The sequence below is a fragment of the Motacilla alba genome, chromosome 6 (assembly GCF_015832195.1).
Source record: "Motacilla alba alba isolate MOTALB_02 chromosome 6, Motacilla_alba_V1.0_pri, whole genome shotgun sequence".
Taxonomy (NCBI): Eukaryota; Metazoa; Chordata; class Aves; order Passeriformes; family Motacillidae; genus Motacilla; species Motacilla alba.
The window spans coordinates 11590525-11611898 of NC_052021.1; the positions used below are offsets into that span (position 1 = coordinate 11590525).

At 38.7% G+C, this 21374-nt stretch overlaps 1 protein-coding gene across 1 annotated transcript in view; it reads right to left on the bottom strand.

Moving 5' to 3' along the window:
• Positions 1-21374, bottom strand: part of RET (ret proto-oncogene) — a 78767-nt gene that overhangs the window by 33832 nt on the left and 23561 nt on the right. The window contains exons 2-4 of the mRNA XM_038140202.1: positions 3238-3489; positions 1358-1651; positions 642-883 (exon numbers count right to left, since the gene is read on the bottom strand). Of these exons, the coding sequence (XP_037996130.1) occupies positions 642-883; positions 1358-1651; positions 3238-3489 (788 nt within the window). The remainder of the gene's footprint in view (positions 1-641; positions 884-1357; positions 1652-3237; positions 3490-21374) is intronic.

A 21374-nucleotide genomic window follows, 5' to 3' on the forward strand; every position in this document is an offset into this window, starting at 1 on the left:
GTGTGTGCAGGGACACCAAACACACCCAAGGATTCAGACCTCTTGAAAGATCAGCTTGGCATAGCAAGGGAAAAATGGGAGGACACCATTAAAACAAGATCCTGGAGCTTGCCATTAACTGCCTGGAAACTTCACAGGTGCAGTGGTTTGTCTGTAGAAGTCAGCCACTACTTCTACAGCATCCTAATAAATGTTCTGAACAAAGTCCTGATACATGACACAGATTTGCATGCATGGGACAGGCATGCACATAACACTTGCTCTAACAACACAATTTTAATCCCCTGGGGGAAGCAAGCCCATAACAAACAGAGCAGAGCTCAGTACGGAGAGACCCAGAGTGATCCTGATCACAGACTCAGCAAATGTCCATCCCGACCTTGGAAACTGCTCAAATTTCTTCCACAGTCTTTAATCACTAACCCAAACTCCTCTTTCTTTGGGATCTGAGTAAGACATAACTTGGGGCAAAGGAATCCTACAAAGAGCATTTTAAAATCACAGATCTGCAGAGCACGACGGTATGGCGATGGGCTTGTTGCCAAGGTCCATTATCTGGGCAGAACATGATGCTTCCCAGGAGTCCTGCCTCCCACTGCTGCGCTCACACTTCAGGGACTTGGTAACATTGCCAACATTACCTCTTTCCTGTTGAACTCCACGACAGCATCTGCAGTATCAGTGCCATTGGGAAGGAAGGGAGGAGAGTCATCTTCATCTAAGACGTTCACCAGGAAAGGCACCTCAACCTGCATTTCCCTGAACCCCTCTCTGACGGTGCACTTGGCAATGAGCTCGTATCTCTCCCTCTCCTCCCGATCCAGGCGCTGCGTCACCCGCACGCTGGTGGTGTTCTCGTTGTACCGAAAGGGAACTCCTTCAGCTGCAAAACAGCCACAACACACACAGCCACAATCACTTCCCAGTATAGGGCTCTCATGGCTTTAATACTTTTCTGCAGTTCAGTAAATCCATTTGGACAGCATGACTGCACAATAAAAGACAGATTCAGAAGTGAAACAGAAGGAACTTGTGTGGTTATATTAGAGTAGGGAGAAAGCACAGAATGTATGGGAAGATTCTACAGTTTAGAAGCAGCACAATTTAAATCTCAGGATTATTCTATTTTAACAGATATAAAATTCTAAAACTGGTCTTTTCTTTAGGGAAGGGGATAGTTCTCCTTCCCATCTCCTCTATATATCTCAAAGGCAAAATCTTCAGGCTTCAGTTCAGGTTTGTAAAGGAACTTCCTTTACAGAATCAAATCTAGATGATCAACTACAAAAGAGATCTTTTAAGAGTGCAGCTGTTTGAATCTATTGCTAGTACGTGAGCGGCTCAGATCCAGTTTTACCTGCAAGCAATTTGTAGGAAATGCTGAGATTCTGACACAGATGATGAACCGAGGGTAACCGGAGCTGATGAAATGTACCAGGTGGTTTATTCTCCTTGATGTGAAAGGAGAGATCCATTTCTGTGAAGCAAAGCTGCCTTGCTGTCAGGGAACTGCAAGCTGGTGCAGTAGCATTGATCAAAGAGAGGAAAACCGTGGTGCGTGTAGCGGAGTCACATTCCTTCTCTTGGAAAGGGTGAGATGAAAGGAAGACATACAGCATCACCTTGGACAATGGCATCCAATTTCCTACAGCTTCAGGAGGAAAAAATCACCATAAGAAATATTTTACAGAAGACAAGTAAATATTTCTTTTCCTTATGTTCTACCCTAGTCCATTATTCCATAAAGGATTGTTTAATCCTATTATGTGGCAAAGCGACTCTTCAATATGCCAGATGCTGGTGGGAAGACCTTATACCTTAATAATCCAAATAAGCCTAATATTATAGGGCTTGGCACCAAGTTTGCATTATAGAATATCAAAACCAGTATCAGCATTCTGTCTGTAAGACACTGACATAAAAAGATGTCACTGGCAGTAACAGCTCTTTGATAGGACTGCTTTTTGAAGAGACTGGAGCTGGAAACAGGAAAAGTAATGCATGAGATGGCAACAGACACTCAGGACAAACCCATACCAGGACTAACATTTCAGTCACAGCATTCCAACAGTATGGACCAAATTGTCTATGTTCAGAGAACAGATTGCTTCATCATTTTCAAATATGAAGAGGTGGACAAAAGATAAAATCAAAGTTAAAAACCAACCTGTGACATCTACTAATACATCCTCAAGCCTTGTTTTGATTCCCTTGGCTTGACTACAGACAGCACAGTAATATCTCTGTAATAGATCTAACTCACTTGAAAAGAAGTTCTAGGTCACTTTGATCTGTATGAACAAAACAAGGCTCTTGGGTGTTAAGTAGCTGTTCCTCCTTTGTTCAGCACAAATATTTGATATACATGAATGCCAAGTACCAAAAATGGATGAAATATCAAACACTCAGCACTTCAAAAATAATGCATTAAGTGTCTGAATTTGAAAATTTCAACATCAAGGCACCTAAGTCTGAAGTTAGGGTTGATATATGGATCTCACAAACTGAAGACAGTTACTACAGACTCTCTTCAACAGTAAAATTTCTGCAACTGATCACAGTGGTATGCCATTAACTCCTCATCCATTTCCTCCTCCACCATCTAATGATAACTAATTTCCTCATAGATCACAATCACCAAAACCAATTTACTGCTTGAGCATAAAAGAAGAGAAAAAAACCCTGAGATAACGAATTTTGTAGTTCAACAGTAAGCTTCTCTAACAAAACCAAATCTCAAGAGAGGGAGAGGGTTACAATTAACCATTTCTTCCAAGAGCTCTTTGGTGTTACATGCAAATGTAATTTGTGAATTCAAGTCACCAGAATTCAAGGACCATTTTTGTAAGAATCTGAACCACTCTCACAGCATTTGTCTTGGAATCCCTAACACAATGGAACTGGTCTAACTTTCATCAGCAGACGAACAAACTGCAAACTTCAGTGTAAAGCTGTGACCTACACAGCGGTGAAATGCAGAAAAATATTTCCAATAATCAACTGTCCCACCCTACTGGAGTTCCCAGTGTGAGCAACAGGATCTGTCCCAGGTCAGCATCTGCTTTGGCACACTGCTGTGGATGGATTTCACTGGGTCTGGTTCCTCATTTTAAAAGGTCAGATGCATTTTTTTTCAAATTTGATGCTCATCTTCCAATGGAGAGATCCCATTGTCTGAATGTACTTTTCTTTAAGAACAAATACCTCCAGAAGAAAAGCCGGTTTTCTCATACTTACACAGCATGTTAAAGTCCTCTCTATCCAGGCTTTTGCTGAGGTAAAGAAGTCCTGTTTCTTCTCTGATTTGGAACCAATTATTTTCTTGTGGTCTTGCTCGAGGAACTATGAGATTCTGGCACAGATGAAAGTGGGCCACTTCCTCCCGTGAATCCCTCAAGGCGTGGATGCGCAGGAGCGGCGTTCCCGCTGGCTCGTCAATGTAGACATTCTCCAAGTACTCCTTCCTGGGGAAGTAGAGACCCAGGGCCACTGCAAAGGAAGCCACACGAGAGAAGAGGTAGGCACAGTTCAATGATTTTGGCACTGGTGTTTTCTTAACAGATGTGTTTCCAAAGAAACAAAGGTTTCATTCTCTAAGTAAAGAAGCATCAAAAAAATATGTGGAAAAAGGCAGATCCTCATCTGGTGTAAATAAATACAATTTTACTTCACTGAAGCCAAGGACACAGCCACCAAAAATACGGCCTATTGTTTATGTTCAATTACAATATTAACTGTTTTTTGAAAGCAAAACTGCCTTGCTGTAGACAAGGCCTGGTTTAAGATGAACACTTAATGAAGCTCTGCTTGCCAAGTTTTATTTAAGTTCCTATCTGGTGCTCTCAGTTGTAATTCCATCACCTCACAGATGACATTCAAAGAAGGAAAAAAAACCTTAGATGAAATCACACCCTTAAAAAGCCTCTAGACATATTCCCTGTTGAAAAAAGCCACAAAAATTTATCAATGGTTTGCACACTTTTCCTCAGGTTACATAAAACCCCTCTTGTAGAGCCTTTTTTGTTCCCCCCTTTCTAAACATGCCAGCATGATACTTTTGGTACAGAAAATGGTAGTTGTTTAAACAAATACTGAAAGCGTTTTAAGTATTTTAAATATGACAGATGGGAAAGTTGAGAAGTGAGGGAGAAGAGAAATGTACATTTCTTTTTTAGTACAATGACTGTGACTGACCCAATAATTTCCCACCCTGGCACTGAAGGCATTCACATTCAGTAGGGCTCAACTGCCCATTGGTGCTGGTTTCTTCAGCTGATCTCACCTCACCAGGTCACACTGTGCAATGGCCTCTCTACCTGTTTGCAGTGCTTCCCTTCCAATTTCACTTCTTGCAAATGTGATCACAGGGGAACGCCTGATTTGCAAGGAGGGGACAAAGTGATGCTCACACAGACTGAAATACTGGAACTGTCACTCTTGGACTTTACATGCACTGACAGTCAGTGCTTGTTCTCATCCAGCTTGAATACTGCAGAATTATGCACCACTTCATCCAACTGATAAGGAGTCAGGCATATAAAAAGCTCACACATCTGCTGAACAAATGTAAACAATAACATCTTCCATATGTTACTAATACAAAGCTCTCTCAGCTTAAATCAAACCAGATACAACTGGAAATGATGGTAATGCAGAAGTAAAATTAGGGATATAAAAATATCTTTAAAATAACATCAGGCTGTAGCACGTATTTATTCTGCATTAATATTGGATCTATACATTGTTTTACTGAATGGAGTGTACCACAAACAAACTGTAAAGAGACCTCTAATTTCATTTAGAAATACCACAGAAACCATTGTACCTTGCAATGATTCAGACATCATCTGTATCCCTGGATGCAACTACATCCATCAGGTTCTCAGAGGCCCATTATTTTTTTCTACATATATTTTGCAATATATGAATAAAGTGTTAAAGCAATACAAGAGGTGAATTCGTTCCAAAAGAATTAATTCAAAGAGAACCCAAACAGAGTGTTTTTGAGAGTTTTAAAAAAGCATTAACTCTTGACATTCTCTGTCCAGAAAAAAAAATATTGCTTTTGATTCTGGAGCTATCATCCTCTCTTCTTTTTAAGTAAGATTCCTGAATATTTGTATTTAATTACAAATATTTTTTCAGTCCCTCCATCTTTTTTAAAGTGCAGGAAAACCTGGGGAATACATGCTCCTATAACTCCAAACAAATGGGTTCAGTAACAAGAGAAACAAGGTGATATCCAAATACAAAGCCCAGTCCCAGCACAAGTAAAGAGACTCCCTTGAGGTGTTTTGTGTAAAAACTTGATTCTGAAACAAGGAAAATTTCTTCACGAAAAATTCCACACTGAGAATTCACTACTCAAGACTAAAAAAATTACTTTCAACTCACAAATGCATAGAAATGAGGCTTACACAACAACAGCTGTTATTGCCTTATTTCCAAGACTGGGGTGAACAGTCCTGAGTGCTCATGACATGCAGTACAAGAACCAGCCCCACTGCAGAGATACGAAATCACCTGCAGCAGAAGGAGCTTCTACAGAGTACACATACACAATATCAATGTGTATCATGGGAAGCTGAAAGGGACAAAAATGGAGTATTTTGAGTTGCAATTATATGCTTCCTTATCTTAAACTAAGTGTGCTAATTTTTATATGCTTTGCTCAACAAATGAGGGCTCACACTGCACACAGGTACAGCTGTGTTCAACCAAGCACATAAACGATTATGACAGACATGGCCACTTAAATGCCTGAAACCTGGCACACAATGCGTCTCAGCAGAGTCAGCATCCCCACTGCTCTGCATTTGAAAGAAAAGGCTAATATTGATGCTGCGGACTCTGAAGTTCTTAGGCATCAGTTCACGGGAGGAGTCATCTCTACTGTCAGAAAGAAAGGGAAAAAAATCCTGTAATAAAAAAAAAGGTCTGATTTCTCTGTAAACGACAGAAATGCTAAACAGTGCTTTGTATTTTGAAGAGAGGAGGATTCCTTAACAAAATAATTTAGCATTTACACACTAATTAGCTGGAAATGTATTTCACAAGTTTCAAAGCCACTTCAAGACATTAGAAAAAGCTGCTGTAAGAGATTTAAATGGACCCATGCTCTTTTTCTACTCAATTCAAACATAAAACTGATTAAACAAAATTCTGTCCATTGAAAGTGTTAGTTTTCAGTACAGAGCAGACTTCCATATTGAGGACAATACCCAACGACAGTTGTAAGTGACACCAGGGAGTACGTCAAATTTTCATATTTTACTTAGAAAACAAGTATTTGAAGTGAAGAATCTCTACAACACTGCAAAATAAATAATTATATATATAAATATATATATTTATATAAAAATTTGATTAAGCCACGTAGCAAGATTCACCCAGTGTTGTGAAATTACTGGGATTCTGTAAAGTGGTTTGTGTCACTCTGACTCAGCACTGAAAGAGATGAGAGATATGCAACAGACTGCCCAGGTCACAACCACTCTCTGCATATAAATCTTTGGAGGCTAATTTTAAAGGAGACCTTTGAAGTAGAAATGTAGCACCCCCTTCTCAGAGGTGTGCTCATTCCTTTAAACCCTAGTGAGTTCAAACCAGATTCAATAAACTTGCCATCTGGCAAGTATGCTGCAGGAGGAAGAGGTTCTAATCCTGGCCACAGTTCCTTGTGTCCTGAAAAAAAAATCCATTTCCAAGGACTTGTGCAAGCTTCCTATGGAAGCCAGATGGAGTTTTTAATGAATCTGCCATTTAAATAAAGAGGAATAGAGATGGTTATATTCAAACATGATGGCTCAAGTGCTTTTGCTTAGGAATTAAAAGCAGAGAAAAATTTCGCATTACAAGCTTGAAATGCACCACAAGAATGTTGTGCTCTGTAGCATCACAGAATCATTGACATCTTCTGGCATCTCCGAACATTTTTTTAGAGGACACTTCAGCTCTCCATACTACAATCAGCACAGGAAACATGGCAAGCTCTGATGGATGAGCAATATTATGGGATAATAACAGCATATCAGTAACACACAGAAGAGAAAAGTGATCACGTTTAAGCGGATGTAATGCTACTAACTAATAGCTCCTACAGGAAATAGATACAGTTATGACAGCAGTTTTCCAGGGCAGGGAGAGAAAGCAGGTAAAATGAGAGTGGAGAAATGAGATTATATGTACTTTGAAGCCTTCCTGATTGCCTTTCGAAATAAGGCAATTTTTCATGTGGCTTTTTTCCAGTCATGAATGATTAGGTAAATAATGTCTTTTTTGATGCAAATTGATTTTTTCTGAACACAATTTGCTCTACAAAACTTTACATGTTTTTAGTGCTTTTTTATGCTTGCCACTGTTGTCTTGAGTAGTATTTGGGGACGGCTCTTGATGAAAACTGTTAAAGTGACTGCAGCAGCATTATATTCTTAATATCAACCTTGATGACAGAGAATACAGTTTAGCATTTTAGTCACATAATGAAGGAACAGGAAACTTTTATTAGATATAGAAGATGACTTGACTGTAAGGCATTCTCCCAAACAATGTCTCTAAGCATCTTTCAAGGTACAACTACAGGCTTCAAACAAATAGTTTTGAACTAGCAGATGTCTTATGGAGTTCACAGTCAGTTCAAAGTCTGAATGACCATTGCTTGGTTTCGGTTACACTATGCATTTGAACAAGAAGTTTACTCTTGATTTAAAAAATTCAAATGGCTGAAATATAACATTACTCGCTAAGTTATTTTGGGTTTCATTACGGATGCAATTGAAAACTGTCTCTTGAGCCTGAGTGTCTGTTACCTTCAAACTTCTTGTCACTAGTTCATGTTAGTACACTTTTGTCCAGCAGATGCAAATCTTCACAGATCTCAAGGTGCCTGCTGGCTGAATACACATTTGAAAACAATAGGACCAGCTTGTTTTTTAAAAAGAAAAAAAGGAAAAAAAAATCAGCAAAATGGAAATGATGGTTTTTCATTCAGCAAGTAGTATACACCTATATAACCCACATTACTCAGAGCTTCTCAGCATTTTGGAGGACAACAAAATAGTTTATCTAGAACAAAACAGCCCCAGGCAATCAAAATCTTTAATCCAGAATTGACATGTATCTCCAAGAAGAGAGAGATGCTTTTAATGCAATGACAGCCCTGCCAATGTAACATACAGGATTTAATGATATAACAGATGAACATGGGAGTCTGTTGTTAATAATCCTCCATTTGTTGCACAGCATCAGATTTCAACAGACAATTATCTGTCAAGGTTAGTTTTGTGTTCCTGAAATAATTATCTTTACTTCTGACAAGTAGCCATTATGTTCCATTACTAATATTAATATACCTAATGTTCGATTGATCAGAGAACAAGGCCAGTAATACACTTTCATATTTTAAATTAAAGGACTTGCTCACTTAATTCTCTTCTAGTCTCTACACAATTAGGAAACAAACTCGCCCTCATAAACCAAAAAGTCCCTAATTTAGGAAAAGCACTGCCATCTGACAGAAAAGTAGTATGGAAGAGCAGAGCTAGAAACACCAGTTTGGATTCAATGGTCAGCTGTGCCAGCTGGGGACACGGCAGCGGCGGCACAGGGACCCTGAGCTGCCCTCAGTGCCCACCCAGCCAGGCACCAGGGTGAGCCAGGCTCCCAGCACCATGCAGGGCACGTGCCTCTCGCACAAGCACACCTCACAGAACTTCTCCGGGTTTTATACAAAACCTTCAGTCGAATTCTGCCACCAGCTGCTGAGGCTGCAGCGTTCCTGCCTGGCTGCAACTCCTGATGAGCTTCAGAGTCACTGCAACAGTGACAAAGAGGACAAGTGGCATTCTCCTAATTGACTAGCAAGCCATTTACACAGCTCAGCAGCATGACATTATTTACTTTCAGATGTGTAATTTTTAAGCTGATCACTTACAGAAATTGTAACAGATGTAGTATGAACCCAAGAACACACGAAACTGTATTAAAAGTGAAAATTATTTTTTTTCCTTTTTTTCACAAAGCTTCTCCTCTGGAGCCTAGGTTAGAGCGGACTGGGGAAAGATCACTGTAGGGATTCATACCAGAATTTTCTGACAGTGGTTGTAGTCAAACTTATGGAGCTGGGTAATTGCTAAATGTCATGTTTGTGACATCCCTGCTGTGTACATTTACATGTAGCACAATTGCTGGAGAACAACAGAATAAATTTCAGTACCAGCAGTCTCAGTGAAATACATGTGCTTTACAGAACACAGTACCTCCAGGGAAAACAGGTCCGTACGAAGTGATGGTAAGCAGAAACAGTCCTTAACTGGAATATAATCCAGACCTGTTAAACTGCTCTGCTTTAACTTAATTGCCTCTCCTGTGATTTTCCTCAGCAGATTCCCACACTCATATTGAAAATAACCTCGAATTTTAGACTGAAAATATAGAAATTAATTAGAAATAAATATTACATCAGATATTATATTAAATATAGTATTATATAGCATCTAATTTATATAAGCTACAAATACATAATTAGATATAGTAGTAAATATTCCGCTAGTCAGCAAAATTAGAAAGATTTTCTGGTATAGGAAAATAAGACTGACATGGTAAAACAGAAGGATACATCTGACAAAAACAAAGTTTGTTTCCTATGCCAAGCATATTGAAGAAAAATATTAAAAATGTCCAGATCAAATACAGACCCTAAATTTATCAAAAAGAAATTAATTTTTGTTTGTGACAACTGCCACGATTTTCATTTACGTCTCAATTCAAGACTGGAAAATCTGTGCAGCTCAGGATCTACCAGAAAACAGGACAGCACCTCTACTGAAACTTCACTTGGGAGTTCAGATTGAGGTCAAACCTGTGCCTACACTTTCCTTCCAGAGCTTGTACCTCTATGTAAGTTTGAGAAAATTCCTCTTAAAGTGCCACAGAGGCTCGAAGCTTCCTTCCTCTTGCATTATGATTTGCTGTTTGTTTTGGGGTTTTTTATTACTTTAGTTAAAAGACAAATTTTTGATGCTTCATTGTTCTAAATACCAGTGTTAGTAGAACTTAAATTATCCATTGTAGAAATCAATATGCATGGAAAGCTTCTTGTGAGAGATTGCAGGGGTTTCTGAAAATTCTTCAAATCCTGATTCTGCCACTTCTTCTTATTTGTGTGATTGAATACTTCTTCTTTAAAATATGGCCTAATTGTTAGGGAATACCTGGATGTAATTTTGCTCTGTAGGAGTACAGAGCTGAAATGTAAGACAAGGGAATAACTGTACTGCAGCACAAATTATATTAATGAATACTTAAAAGAATTTGTTTACTCTGTGTATGATCTCATGTGCCTTCTAGAATGTGTTTATGTATTACATGTATGTAAACATTGCTAGAATGAGAAACTAGAGAAGACCGGTGACATGTGTCTCACTGTTCTGTGCTAAAACTGACACACTACTTGTATCAAAACCATAAAATCCTCAAATAATAATGTAGTGACAAACAAGTGCTCTAAATCCTTGTTATACTTTAATTAGCTTTCACATGTATTTACTCTAACAGTGCTGTGCTTACACAGAAGATAAACATTATAGCCGCAATTTGGAGAACAAAGTACTGACAACCAAAGAGATTTGTTTCACAAAAACATAAAAATAAATCACAGGACACTTATCTGCAGAAATTGTTCAGCATACTTGATAAGATGAAAAGATCCTTAAAGGCAAAGACAAATAAGTTTAAATTAATTACCCTAGTTAAAAGGATATCAGCTTCAAAAAACATTTCCTACATTAAGATACAGATCAAGATCACTGTGCTGATTCCTTAATAAATATAGAGTACTACATTTTCACAATGCCAAGCCATGAAAAGGAATGAAAACCAATTGATTTAAAACCTGCTGATTTATGACAAAGATTTGTATATGCACAAACTCCTGCATTCCATTACTACTTAAGCTCAAATTTCCCCATTTCTCTTCCTCCAGCTGCATTTGATTCTGCATCACCAAAATGAGCACAAGTCTTCCTGTCAATTATAAATAGATGAAGTCAGACATAAGGGATCACTTTCTGACAGCTCAGTGCAGTTCACAAACACCTCCATCTATTTCCTCTGCCTAAGCCACCTTCAGAGAGAGAACACGCTCAGGTGAAATAAGTACCAATATTTCTCACAAATAGCTTCTTTCCCCTCAGCATCACTGGACTGCAACAATGAAAAGAATCTTGGCCAAATGTAACAGGACCAATTTGGGATAATTGCATAATCTTTAATTGTTCTTGATCAACACCAGTGACCCTGCACCTGGGTTGTGGCGAGAGGAGTCTGATTTTCAGAGAAAAGTTGCATGCAGTACCTTCTCATTTTCTAGGGAGTGGATGACTTTACAGCATCTGGATCAAATTCTTACTTTGGATTCTCCACCATTGCACTGGAAAACCTATTTTCTATACTTAGTGCAGATGTGTAAAAATTAGCCTGCTTGACCCCATGCAGTAAAATAGGAAATAGCTCAGCCTGAACTGCATTTTATCCATAGCTAATATCTCTAGCTTCCCTTATTTTCTCCAATTCGTGCAGCTCATGAAAGAGAGATAGAGCAGTATAATTATTGCCTTACAGCAGGAGGCAATCAATGAAAACTTTTGCTGCTGGTAGTTGAAAAGTTGCCAGAAAAATGGTAATGACATTACCAACGTCCACCCCTCACAGCAAAGCGCTCTGTTATTAAGAGCTGCTATTCTCTTTCCAAACACTCAAGGGAGCTATGAGCCCACAGTTCAATTTTTCAGTCCAGGAAGTGAAATCTCACTGTAACTCCAAGCTTATTTGTTTATTGATTTATTTAGTTTTGTCTTGAATTAACAGAGCATTTAGGATTAATCACTATATTTTAGGTTAAGATTACTATATTTTAGGCAATCTGTGAAATCGAATGCAGAACATAAGCTCTTATGCTATTATTGTTTTTTTATACCTTATTATCTCATTCTAATGCATATACATATAAGAACTAAAACATTGTTAAGACACACCTTCATTTGAATCTCTAATTCCTCAAGACGCTCTGGCAAATACATTTTCTTAAGTGCTCTTACAAGGCAAACTGCTTCTAAAATAGTTTCATAAAAATCTATATTACACCTGCCATCATAAACAAAAAAAGATGACAACCCCCACTACCCCAACTGTGAATATCCCTGTTTAATAAAACAGAACTTTTCCTTTGGGGACTTTCAGTCATTACCGCACAGTAGCTACTCATTATGCTGTTGTCTTAAAGCATAAATGTTGTCAGCAGAAGGGCAGAATTGTATTGACAAGGCTTGGAAAGGGGCCGACAGACCACTAATGATATGTGCTGGGCACTGCTGCCTGTTCTAGACAGCTCTTCTCTACTGCCTTTGAGACAGTCACAAACTACATGGCAGCATTGACAAGGACAGGAATGAACCAGAGAAGTCTAAAAGAAACAACAGTAAAAGCAGTAGTAAAATCTGGAATAGCAGGGGCCTTTACAGGATTTTACAAGAGCTTTATTTTCCTTTAAGTGAATTTCTGGGTTCCAGCCCAGTCCCTTGCTAGAGGGCATGCCAAACCACCACAGACTGCCAAGCGAGCGCATGCACAAAACAATCCTCATCTGATTATTAAAGACTGAATTTGCTTAATACATTTCATAACTATTTCAATGCCTTTTTTACTTCACAAACATTACTCTAACAGCTAAAATTTTGCCCCATGTTTACACCCTCCACTGCCAAAGAAGAGAACCAATTCTTTGTATCTCTGACACATACAGTCACTCTTTTGATAAGGATTTTGCTAATGCTGCTAGGCTGCAGTTTCTCTGTTGGGTAACTTCTTACTGTCTTTAATTATTAGGTACTTCTTCTATATCAAGGTCTACACCAAGTCCAAGCTTGCACTGATGCACACAGATAGCCCTTGATGCTGACACTTCTTCTGAACTCGGACTGCCAGAGCAGTCATTCTGATTACACGTTTTTGATGTACAAACAAACGGTAAGTGACAGACCCAGAGTCAAAGGAAGGGCTATCATGCTTCAGCGATCAGCTCCAGGGCAGCCCGATCCATAAAGAATATTGAAACACAAAGTTTATACATTTACATTTTTCTCAGATGGTGAAACTGATGCTTTCTGCTCTGCCCATGAGCTGAAAACACCTCCAGTGGCTTCTCCTGTCACAAAGAAGTAATTAGGTTTCGGTACTGCACAGTATCTCAATGCACACTTTACCAAGGCATTTTGATTTTACAACTCCTCTGCAAAGGTGCTTGTTGCACTATTTCATCAAGAGCTCATGTTTTAAATTTAAGTGTCAGTAAAAAACCTCATTTCCTCTCCTTCCCCTCTTTCCTGATCAAGGCAGCAATATTCACAGGCTAGTAGACTGTAACATATAATGAAAACACAAGTTCAGATTTCAACTGAATACCACAGAAATGCAAATTAAAAACTTGGGTGAGTCCATTAAGAAGTGCCTTTCTTTACCTCTGCCTTGAACACCCCACACACACCAGAAACATTGTCATCCACAAACCAAGCTGGGTTTTAAACCATGGTAGTGACTCAAATGCATTGACTTTTCTGTGAATGCTTCTCATCAAACAGAGTTTCCCTGCATGAGGAATAAAAAGCTGCCTGGCTTGATGCTTTTTATTATAAAAACTTAACAAAGCTTAACTTTACAGCATACACTTATCTATTCCTATTTTATCATTAATGACACCTGTTATGTTTCATGCCAAAAGAAGATGACAATATACAAATCTTTACAACTTCCAGATTTCTTTCTATGCCACAGCTACCATGAATATGCTCACAGAAAAGTGGACTCTTCCTTTCATAAATCTCTTCTGCCAACAGGTTCAGGACTCAAGGCTGAAGCTAAATGTTCCTAGAATTTATGAAGTCAATGTGACAAGTAGACAAGAAATGGAAAAAAAAAAAAACACCAACTTGCTGGACTAAACTGGGATTCTCATGCTGCATGGGATTAAAAAGAGCTGGCTTAGGAAATTTCAGATTGAAGTTCCAACTTGCTGGTGCAATTAGAAAAATTGAGAAAGAGAAGAAGGAAATGCAGCATGATCTCTATAATATAATTAAATGTCCATAACAAAACATTATCTGAGTAAATCTTTACATTCAAAACCAAAATATTATCTGTGTAAATCTTTATATTCAAAAACTCAGTTTCAGTTTTAACATGGATCCACATTAATTTTAGACTCTACCACTACATGGATGATGTAAAATGCACTCCACAACCAAGCCAGATACCTAGGAAATTCTGGGACTAGTTTCAGGCTACAGAATAAAAGGTTAACGGTATAAATCAACCCTCAGGTCACAGGGGTCCCCTGATGAGCATTAAAGCCACTTCCCAGAGCATTACCCAACCACAGGTGTATGTTTTTATTTTTTTGGCGCACATTTCTTTTGCTGATGTGCTAATATTTTTCTGAGCACAGTAAAATCCACTGGGCAACTGCTCACTTTGCTAACCAGACTTCAATGTGAGAAAAGTGAGGACAGACTTGCTTAAAAGTATTTTGTGGCTTTCCAATTGCTCTGCTCTGGAATGAACATTGACAAGTTCTGCTGGCCCTCCCTGGGAGTTCCCACACACCGGCTGGCAGAGATGAAAGCAGTCAGAAGGAAAATAAATGTCATTCCTTTCCATATTTCTCTAATTTAAAGCAATTATCAATTTAATAAACACTGGTTTCAAGGAAAGAGAAGATTCTCGCTTTGGGCTTAGATGAATCATTTTGAAGGCAAGGCTGCTCCCAGTGACTATTCCCTAGTTTTTCTATGTTATTAGAAAGGGCCTGACCTCCCATATTTTTCCATGCACTGGAGAAGACTTTGCTCAGCTAGCTAACCCAATTGCTTGTGCATTTGGAGCACAATGTAGAATTAAAAAACAAAAACAAACAAACAAACAAAAAACCACCTACAAAAACCAAACCCAAAACAAACAAAACCAAACTCCAACTGTGTTTCTGGTACGAAAGGACTTCCAGTGAAGCCTGGCCCCTCATGCCACTTTGAACATTCCTTGGGAGGTTCTCTGCATAGATCTGCCTCCAAGTACCTCAACATATCAGTTAGAAACAGACCTACTATTTGCCAGCACTTCTGACCAACTTTCAAGCTCACAAACTGACTGGTCCTTCTGAACAGAAGAACCTTAAAAGCCATAGACTGACAACTATGTCTCACTTAAGAATGCACAGCAGGCTCAAAAGTTTCCTTAAATGCCTCAAAGTTTTAAGGGCCAGGTATTTTTCATCAGCAGTCTTGTCTCTTAGATTGAAAACAAGTTGGGAAAAGCTGGGCAGGAGAACCAGGTAAAATGGCTGGAAGTTTCACCTCAACATGAGGAAGAGATTCTTTCCATTGAGCACTGGAACAGGCAGCCCAGAGGCATCACGGAGCCTCCCTCTCTGGAGACATTCCAAACCCACCTGGATATGCCCCTGTGCCACCTGCTCCAGGTGACCCTGCCTTGGCAGAAGGGTGGGACTGGATGATGGCCAGAGGTCCCTTCCAGCCCTACCAGTTCTGTGATACCACAGCTGGCACCACTGTGCTCCAGCTCTCCCCAGAGAGCACACACTCAGAGCACACAAACCGTGTCTAAAATGTGGTTCGTGTTCCTGAACAGCAGCTCATGCTACTGCCTAAGGAGTGCTGAGCCCGCACCAGGCTACAGGCTCAGAACAAGGGACAGCTGCAGGCACATCTTACAAAAATACCTATTTTTAGTACAATCACTGCCTCACCCAAACTGGCTGAGGTCAAGAACCCTCTAAGACTTCACCAGCTTCGAGACTACAGGCAACGTTTTGCAAATACTTGCTGACAGGATAAGAAGACAAATTTTATCATACCCACAGTGACATAAATGTGTGAGAGTATGGGTTACACCTAAGGAGAGAAAGATGCAGGCTTGGGGACTAGTGCATAAAAATATTCAGTCAAAAAGAATGAAAAAGTGCTACATTTTAAGAACTTATGCTGAGGAAAACATATTTAAAAGTCTCAGCTACAATTCCCTGGGTAATGGTGCATGTTGTTTTAAACTTCTTTGTCCAGAATTTAGGTTCAAAACAGTATTTGGACAATTAGCACTACTCTAAGAGTTTAATGTGGTTTTCTGTAGCTTTAATTCAGCAATATTTTGTTTTTAAGCTCGGACAATATTTCCTTTCAAACCAAAATTAATGTAGCACATAAATTGTAATTTTTCAACGATCCCCATCCATTTGAATGAATGCTACTTTACCAAAAAGCCCAGTGGAGTCAGTCAGTCTATATATCATTAAGCCCACTATTTTTTATTGGATGCCATAAGAACTTTGTGGACCTACTCAAGGCTTTTTGGCTGACCCAATTTTTGCTGAAATACGACTTTTTACAAAGATCACATTGCTCTGACTCTGCAAATGGGAATGCCTTGCAGCAGATATATTATGTTGTTTTGTCTTTGCACATTTGATTGGCAAACCTCAGAAAGGATCTCACATGTTGCTGCAGTGAAGATCAACAATGTAATTTTAAAATTAGATTTATTCATTATGGGTTTAATCCACTTTTCTCTGAAAAAAAGAAAGAGCAAATCCACTTATACAGCTGTATGAGCAAAATATAACTCTCTTCTGGAGCAGGAGACAGAGTAGAGTTATACATCAGGCCTCTGGGGTTGTAAGGCTGAAGTCCAGAATAGACTGGGCAACCTCCATGGCTGTACGTCCCAGATCCATTGTAAATTGGATTCACCTGCTCACCTGCAGACAGCATTTCCATTTCCTCAGCACTACCCTAATCATGGGAGGTTAGTTTGTTTTTGAGACACCCTGGCCATCTCTCAAGCATATAAAGTTACCAGTACCTTTTCCATTTCTAAAGGAAAATTGAGAAGGCACAAACAGATGGTATTTTATTAGAAACAGTGGTCTTGTGCTATAGATTTCTTAAAAACAAGATATCACAGAATTACAGAATGCTTGAGGTTGGCAGGGACCACTGGTCATCATCTGGTCCAACTCTCCTACTCAAGCAATACCACCTAAAGCCACTTGTCTTGTTATTCAAGATAACCTTTTTTACACCAAGCCCAGAAGTATGCCAGCCAAAAGACATTTTGATCACACTGAGACATTTACAGTCACAATAGCACTTCATACACTTCACCTGTGATTCAAGAAAATTAAGCTGTACACAAGCGAAAGATGACCTTCCAAGAAATGTTTCCTTTTACAAAATAGGAGCCATCTGCCAAGGATTTAGCACAATGATAAAAGTTAAAAAGCAGCTGCATTAAAAAGTTGCTATGGATCTGATATTTACAAAGGCAAACAAAATAAATATACATAGAATCCACACTTAATAAATACATATGATAATAAAAACTGCACTGCCTGGACCTTAATTATAATCACAAAAAAATTCAAATAGCTTCTTTAACCAGTAATCATGTTTTTTTTCTGGTATAATTTGTATTAAATCTGTCTATTCTTAAGTATGGAGAAAACTCTGTTTTCTAAAACAATTAATTTACCCTAGAAAGCTCATCAATGAAGCTGTTAGCTAACACTCAGCATATCTTCATTACAAAGTCCAATGTTTCAAATACAGAAGCAAAGCAAGAACAAGATTAATACTGCTCATATTTCTCTTCTGATTTAAACAATTTATGTATCAACACTTGAGTTTCATATTGGTTATGCACAAACTACACTACGTACTAGTATATGCTCATTCATAAGCTAAATACACATCTGTGAAAACCTAATGAAAGTAGTAATACAGACACACACACACACATTGAACCCTAATCTTTTAGACAATCAAGAATTGCTTAGCATAAATGCTCATATGCTCTTCTTCTAGATAGGATATTGGGTACAGATTTTATATCTGAATACATTGCCATTCCAGTAGACCTTACAGAATTGTAATGAGTTTTTCCAGTGCAGTCTTACAGAAGCCTGTTTGTTCTTACAGTTTCATACCCCTCCTAACCTCCTCCACAGCTCTGTTTCCCAAGTTTTCCTTCAATCATCACGATTGGCACCCACAGCCCTCCAGAGCTTCGGCAAACCAAAAGCCTTCTATTCATCAGGTTCTAGCTATAGACAGAGAAAAGTGAGTGAAACTGGGTATTTCCTAAAATAGTGCATGACAATGAAGTTTCCAGTCCTCGAAATTCAGTTCATGTGGCTGTATAAGGACACAAGTGGCTCCTGTGAAGCAAAGGTACCCATGCAGTCTGTGCTGAGCTAGTGCCTCGAGGCTCAGAGACCTCTATGTCACAACCTTTGCTGCTATTGGCAAGGCCAGCAGAAGCTGTTCTCAGCCACATTTTGTCTCTTCCTCTTCGACCCCACCAGCTCAGATGGGTCTCCCACAGTAGAACTGTGTGTGACTAAAGGAGCAAGCTGGGCTTAAACCAACTGTACCCAGAAGGAAAGATGTACCGACTGTACCGACTACCCACTGCATGGGGCCTCGTCCGTCCAAAAGCTCAAGAGCAAAGGAGAAGAGTGGTTCCCGTTCCTTTTCCCTTCCCCTCTTACAGAGGTTGTCAGCCAAAGCAAGGAAGACTTAACTGCTCTTCAAATGCTGCTGTTTACAATCCAGTCAATTGCAATTATTCAAAACATCCTCACTTGAAGATGATAATGCTTCAAAGGGATTTTCCAGAATTTCTTCACTTGCCCTCAAGGTGCCGTATGTTCCCCAGAGGAGGAAGGGCTGGCAGCCAGGGGACACAGGGGGAACTATGAAGCATTGTCAACTGAGAGTCAAAGCTTTAGACTTTCACTAGATCAAGCACTGTGGGTAGCGCCTCACCGAGACTGCAACCAAGAGACTCCCATTTCACTGGCACGACCGACAGGATTTGTGAGATAGTGGCACCGAGTTATTTGTTTGGGAGACACGTGTGACTTGTCCATCTGCACGAAAAACGTATGCTAAGGTCTTTTAATGAGGACTACATGCAAGGTCTGATAAGAGAACAGATTGCTGCATTACCTCTTGCACCATAATCCAGACAGATTGTCAAGCAGACTGGGTCAATCACCATGTGTTTTTATTTATTCTTTTTTTTTTTTGCAATTCCTTGGAAAACTAACAAAAGAAACACAGCAAAACCCAATGAAAGAGTTGATGGCTTTTGTATTTTGGCATTACTTTACTCTGCCTTTGGGATGATGAACTTTCTCACACATTTGATTGATGTAACTAGCTTAACTGATTAATCACTTTGCCTCCTAGCAGTTCCTTCCTGCTTATATCCAAGGAAACAGTCAATTAGGAGTATAATTAATTCTTCCTTTCATGATGGGGTAAATTTGGAAGGTTGTGACCACATGAATGCAGGCAGTGCAGCTGGTTAATCTGCAACTCTGAACCTCAAGCTCCTAATGAACAAACTACAGCTCTTATACTTCAAACAACAGACTAAACACCCAAATCCTCTACTGTGCATTTGGATACCTACAAAATCACACATGGAACAAACACATTTAACCAGGCAGATGCACTGAAAAAATCTATGAATGTGCTTTTATGTCAAACACATAGAGAAAAGCATCCAAAACAAAATATTGAAAACTAGTAAACCAAGGTTAAGCACATTCAACAATTGGGTGGGCACAACTAGTAAAACATATTTTTAGAACAAACAATAGAAAACATCATCTGGATATAATGGATAAAGACTTCTCCATCATGTTGTAACAACTAAAGTAGTTGCTCTTTGAAAATGAACTCCACCACGACAACACACCTTGAGAGGCAGAAATTGAATCAGGCAAAGTGCATCTACAGGCTGTTCAAATTTCAGTCTACACAGCTACCTCACACCTTTCTCACCTTAAGGTACCAGTTTTCAGCAACCATCTAAGGATGAATTCACAGAGCATTTCAGTAGCTGACTGCACTCTTACAAGTTTCCTCCCTTTATCCACATTACATTTTAGTAACATTGACTCCAGAAAATACAGAGATCTCCTTCTCAAAGGTAGCCTGAGTTTGGAGATTGTTAGATTATTTTTATGAAGTAGTTTTCAAACCCATGCTCTAAGTATTGAAAAACTATTCTGGCTGGTCAGACCATGTGAATTCTATAATAATTTAAATTATTTAATGTACCTTTATATTGAGCATAATTGGCTACATAAATCTGGTAAAAGCAAAATACAGAGGCAGATGAGCAAACTAGTGGGAGTAAGCTTCTGAAATTATAAGTGAGCCAAAAAAGATGCCTTAATTAAATTTTTTTTGAATGAGTGAAGAGGTGATACTGAGTTCCATGTTCATAAATTTGCTCTCAGAGTTACAGATCTGGATCAGACTTTGGACTGAGAAATTTGGTTTCCTGCCCAGATCAGCCGCATAGTAATTTCATGAAATTATCACAATTCAATAGAGAGACATGAAAAAAACCCTTAACTTCTGTTTTGCTTCAGCCTTGAAAACTGCTGAATCCACATACAGTTTAATTTGGGTTTGTACTTTGCTCCTCTGAACATTCAAAATGGAAATACCATTATTAACTTAATCCAAATTAGTATTACCTTCAGACTCAGACTCAGCTCCTACCTCTCCCTCTTTTTTCTTTTTTTTTTTTTTTGGTAAGCCCCATCAAAAGGAAAAATTGCTAATGAACATGCTAAGTAATGCAGCAGTTCCCTACTGGTCATCATTATTTAGATGGAAACAGAAAATGGGTACTTAAAATAATAATAGTTGGTAATCTGATCACAGATTCCAGATGATTTCCAATCTTTAAGGCATTAACCACAATAAAGTTTATTATTACATTTTCTCTACTTCTTCTCCCATGAATGGAATAAAACTGTGTCAGAAAGGAGCAGCTAAATAAGACAATGATTTTTATTTCTCTGCATGTATATAAACATGTGCACCCTGAAAAGCACTGGATATACCTTTAACTAAAATCCAAAATATTTCTTTTCAACTAAATACTATTTGAAATAACCACTCTGAAAAAAGTCAAGCTAACATAATGCCAATTTTTTTTTTCCAAATAACCAAACAGATGTCCCAATGAAATTTGCCATTATTCTTTCCAGGAGGAGAGCCTCCATGACTTTTCCAGTAACTTTAATAGAATTCACTCCAATTCTGTTTTCCTGGACAACATACTAGGAAAAAAAGGGAAATTGGTGTTTTGAACTCTTCTTATGAGGAAAATACCATTAACTCAATCTTCATTGATACTAAAACATCAGTTTGAGCAGGAAAATGCTATATTCTGCACACTCTTCTACTCAGCTGGGTTTTATTTTTCTTAAAACTTGTGGGTAATTG